Source organism: Nothobranchius furzeri, chromosome 15, assembly GCF_043380555.1.
Source record: "Nothobranchius furzeri strain GRZ-AD chromosome 15, NfurGRZ-RIMD1, whole genome shotgun sequence".
Lineage (NCBI taxonomy): Eukaryota > Metazoa > Chordata > Actinopteri > Cyprinodontiformes > Nothobranchiidae > Nothobranchius > Nothobranchius furzeri.
This window is the reverse complement of record NC_091755.1, coordinates 51,046,416-51,050,289: the sequence shown is the minus strand read 5'-3', so window position 1 is coordinate 51,050,289 and position 3,874 is coordinate 51,046,416. Positions and strand designations below refer to the sequence as shown.

Sequence of the window (3,874 nt, the reverse complement as noted above, 5' to 3'; positions counted from 1 at the left end):
GTAAAAACAAAAGCTTCAGGAAATTTACTCAAATGTGTGAACTTAATCTGTGCACGTAATAATCTTAAAAAAACTTTCTCTGGGCTGTTTTAGTTGGCAGAAATCGCGTTTGTTAAACATCTGGACAAAAGAAAATGAAAAACTGGATAGTTGCTTTGCTAACTTAATGTTGCGGTGACTTAAGTAACTTTAAAAACATTATTTAGAAAATGAAATCATCTGGGCTGCACAGTGGTGCAGTGGTTAGAGCTGTTGCCTTGCAGTAAGAAGCTCCTGGGTTTGCTTCCCAGGCTGGGATCTTTCTGCATGGAGTTTGCATGTTCTCCCTGTGCATGCGTGGGTTCTCTCCGGGTACTCCGGCTTCCTCCCACAGTCCAAAAACATGACTGTTAGGTTGATTGGTCTGTCTAAATTGTCCTTAGGTGTGTGTGTGTGTGTGTGTGTTTGTCCTGTGTGTCTCTGTGTTGCCCTGTGATGGACCGGCTCTCTGTCCAGGGTGTACCCCGCCTGATTGCCTATTGACTGCTGGAGATAGGCACCAGCCCCCGCGACCCTACGTGGACAAAGCGGGTTCAGACAGTGGATGGATGGATGGATGAAATCATCCATTTTTGGAAACAGGCCTTAAATTGAAAACACTTTTTAACAGAACAGCATATTTTAGTTTTATTGTAATATCCTTTGCATTATAAATAATTGTAACCAAAATTATTTTAAGCAAAGGTTTTTATTTGCATCATTATTAAATTTCAACATTCATCAGCTGGAAACATAAAAACACAAACAGGCTGCTACTGCTGCAGCGGCGCTCATGCATTCTGGAGCTTGTGGAGGTGACGGTGGGCACGTTTTTACACATTCCCACCTGGATGTCCTAAAAAGGTTTTTACTTTCTTACTGTTTAAGTAAAACAGAATTAACAAGAACAGGAGCTTAAATGTGCATCAACCCGTCATCGTCCACGTGTGCAGCTTTAGAAGTGTTCAGTAAAGTTAGTGACCCTCCAAGTGACAAACCTATAATGGATTTCTGGCCTTTTTGCAGCAAAGAAGAAATCAAATTAAAAATGCATTTTAAAAGGAGAATAAGAAATGTTTGCAATGACCCAAAAAGTGATGAATATTTTATTTATGATATCAGTTTTAAACAAATAAACAACAAATTTTGAAAGCATGTAAACAATTGTTGTGAATGTGTGCATAAGCTCCGCCTTCACGTCTGCGTTTGTGTGCACAACTCAGCTCTCACCTTCTCCATCACTCCCAGTGGTTGTGGAAGCCCAGTGGGGAGCCGCATCAGCCTCCCCTTTGATGATGGCGTGTGTGATTGATGGCTTCTAGAGACCGTTTGTTTTCATTACGCCTCCCCGTCAGCTAGCCGGATCCCAGTTTCATGCAACCCAAGCAAGTTTAGGGCCGGGACGAGAGGAAAAGAAAGAATCGGCTTGGTTTGGTCTTAAAGTCTCAAATGCACGTGGCTACTTCTTCCCCCGACGATTAGGTGGGTTTAAAGGTGGTGAGGGATTCATGTAATATAGATTTTTGTCAAGTTAAAGGTTTCAAGTTAGATGGTCTTGTTTTCTTGTTCTTTCCTCAAGCTCCTTGTTTGGTTTCCAGCTCATACTTGCCTTCTGGACGCATGAATAGAACAACTGTGGATCGGTGTCACCTGAGAAAAAAAAATGGGTCCAAGGAAACATTTTTTACTAATCGGAAAGTTCAAAAACTCAAAAGTTGATTTTATTTTCTGCCCTCCTCTATGACACGTAAACAAGGCACAAAAATATTTAAAAACTACCCTATAATCCACCGTCACCAATAAATCAGTGGAATAGCAACAATCCATGCCTACATCTGACTTAGAAGATTAAAAAAACACCAAAAGGGCTTAAGACGACCTCCTGACGAGTTCTGTATGTACAAAAGCCTCCCTGACACTTAAGAAGAATGTTTTTGACCCTGCTAGTGACCAGTTGACATGGATGACCAGGCTCCTTCCATCCTCCAGATAGAAAAGGCGTAGCTTAGCCTCTCATGAGCCAAATAGTTACATCCTGAGAGCTTGCTGTCCATCTCGTTGCTCTGCAGCACCTGGTAGAGGAAGTCGATGTAGCGGGACGCCAGCTTCAGGGTCTGGATCTTGCTCAGTTTGTCGGAGGGAAGAGTTGGGATGATCTTGCGTAGCGAGGCAAACGCTTCGTTCAGGGACTGCGTCCTTTGGCGCTCGCGGATGTTGGCGATGACTCGCTGAGCGTGTGGGTCCTCGAGGGCTGGGAGTCCACCGGGACTGAGACCAGGTAGAGGAGACAGGGACGGACCAGACGAAGGCGGTCGGTGCTGAGGGCTCCTCTTCAGTCTTTTTGGACCGGCTAGAGAATAAATCTGGAAGTCATCCCCAGGTTTGCATTTGTCATCGTCCGGTGTTGTAGGGATGATCGTGGTGAGGTGGTCCTCCATGTGTGAGCCCATCGGACGCTTACGCCTGGAGATCCCAGGTGTTGCTACGACAACAGGACAGGCATTAGACAGAGGTTTCCTCGTGCTCTCTCTGCTGGAAACCCCTCTTCCCTCGGGTTGATTATCATTAGACAACTCCTCCTCTCTCATGCTTCACCACGTTTTTCCTCTCTTGGACAAAACAGTGTCCCTCTTGTCCAGATGTCTCCTCCTCAGGGGACTTCCCTTGCTGTTCTTCAAGAGCTCCCTCCAAATTTATGTCCTCTGACCTTCTGCTGCACCGTGCTTCCTCCAACTTCTCATTGTGCCATCTTCAAACCAGCCAAAGTGGAAGAGACGTGGACACGTGGACCCCCGTCAGGTGCCTTCCCGTCTCTGTGTGTCCACGCCACATTGGAGAACATGACTGTTTTCACATCTCGCTCCCGTGGCAGCATGTGTAACAGCAGCAGAAGGAGTGGGAAGTTTTAAAGGCAGGAAACTGTGGAGCTGCAGCTTCCCTCCCACCTGATGCAACGATTGGCTCAAAGGAGCGTTTTGGACAGTTGAGCAAAAAAAAAGAAAAAAAAAGAAAGAAAGAATAAGGAATTCTGAGGGATTGGTCCAACTGAAGTGGCGAGGCGGAGACAACGACTTTCTGCACGGCCAACCATATTTAACCACTTTGATGCTTCTTGTTCCAGAAGTTGCTCAAGTTTATACGTTCCAGGTTTCTTGTTTTTTACTTAATATAAATACTGTGTCTAATGAGACATTGTTGGAGTTAAAACAGGATGTTTTTGCTCCCACAAACACATTCTGTTTTTGTTTTACTGACTCTGCATTGGCTTTAGTTCCCAAGTACAGACCTGGAGGGAGGAAAAAGCTACACTCAGCTCTGATGTTTCATGTCTGCGTTGAGATGACAGAGTCCAGCGAGCCAGAGGGAGACCTGTGGGACGTTGAGTCCAGGTCCAACATGACCCACAGCCAAACCTCTACAAGAAATGGTTATCAATGCCTCATGATGTCTCCCACATAGCCACATGTTTGTTTGTCCTACCAAACAGCTGTTCTTTCATTTTCATTTGATTCAGAAATGAACTGAGAAGAGAACAGGTCCAGGAGGGAAACTATCACTCTAGTCTCTCCAACAACACACTTCAGCTCCTCTTGGAGGATCAAAAGGCTCTCCAGTGGGCGGTCCCTGAAAATTCTCAGGAGAGAAGCCACTAGGATGCATGGACCATCAGCCAAGTCCTTTTGATGCAGAGGAGCAGCAGCGCTGCTCTCAGCATCCTCCAGATGATGGCGCTCCCGTCCTTATCTTAAAGAGCAAGTCACCCCCAAATCAACAATTTTTTTCTGACAAACTATATAAATGCGTGTCTAATTGTGCTGCATACACGTGTAGTCAATAGTTTTGCACTTTAGAGCAT

General features: G+C 45.2%; 1 protein-coding gene across 1 annotated transcript; it reads right to left on the bottom strand.

The window, feature by feature from the left end:
• Positions 1 to 1,110: 1,110 nt before the first annotated feature.
• On the bottom strand, positions 1,111 to 2,920 carry LOC107391324 (twist-related protein 2). The gene has a single exon (XM_015968588.3). It carries the CDS (start codon positions 2,604 to 2,606, stop codon positions 1,962 to 1,964), a length of 645 nt encoding a protein of 214 aa, XP_015824074.1. The 5' UTR covers positions 2,607 to 2,920; the 3' UTR covers positions 1,111 to 1,961.
• Positions 2,921 to 3,874: the final 954 nt, after the last annotated feature.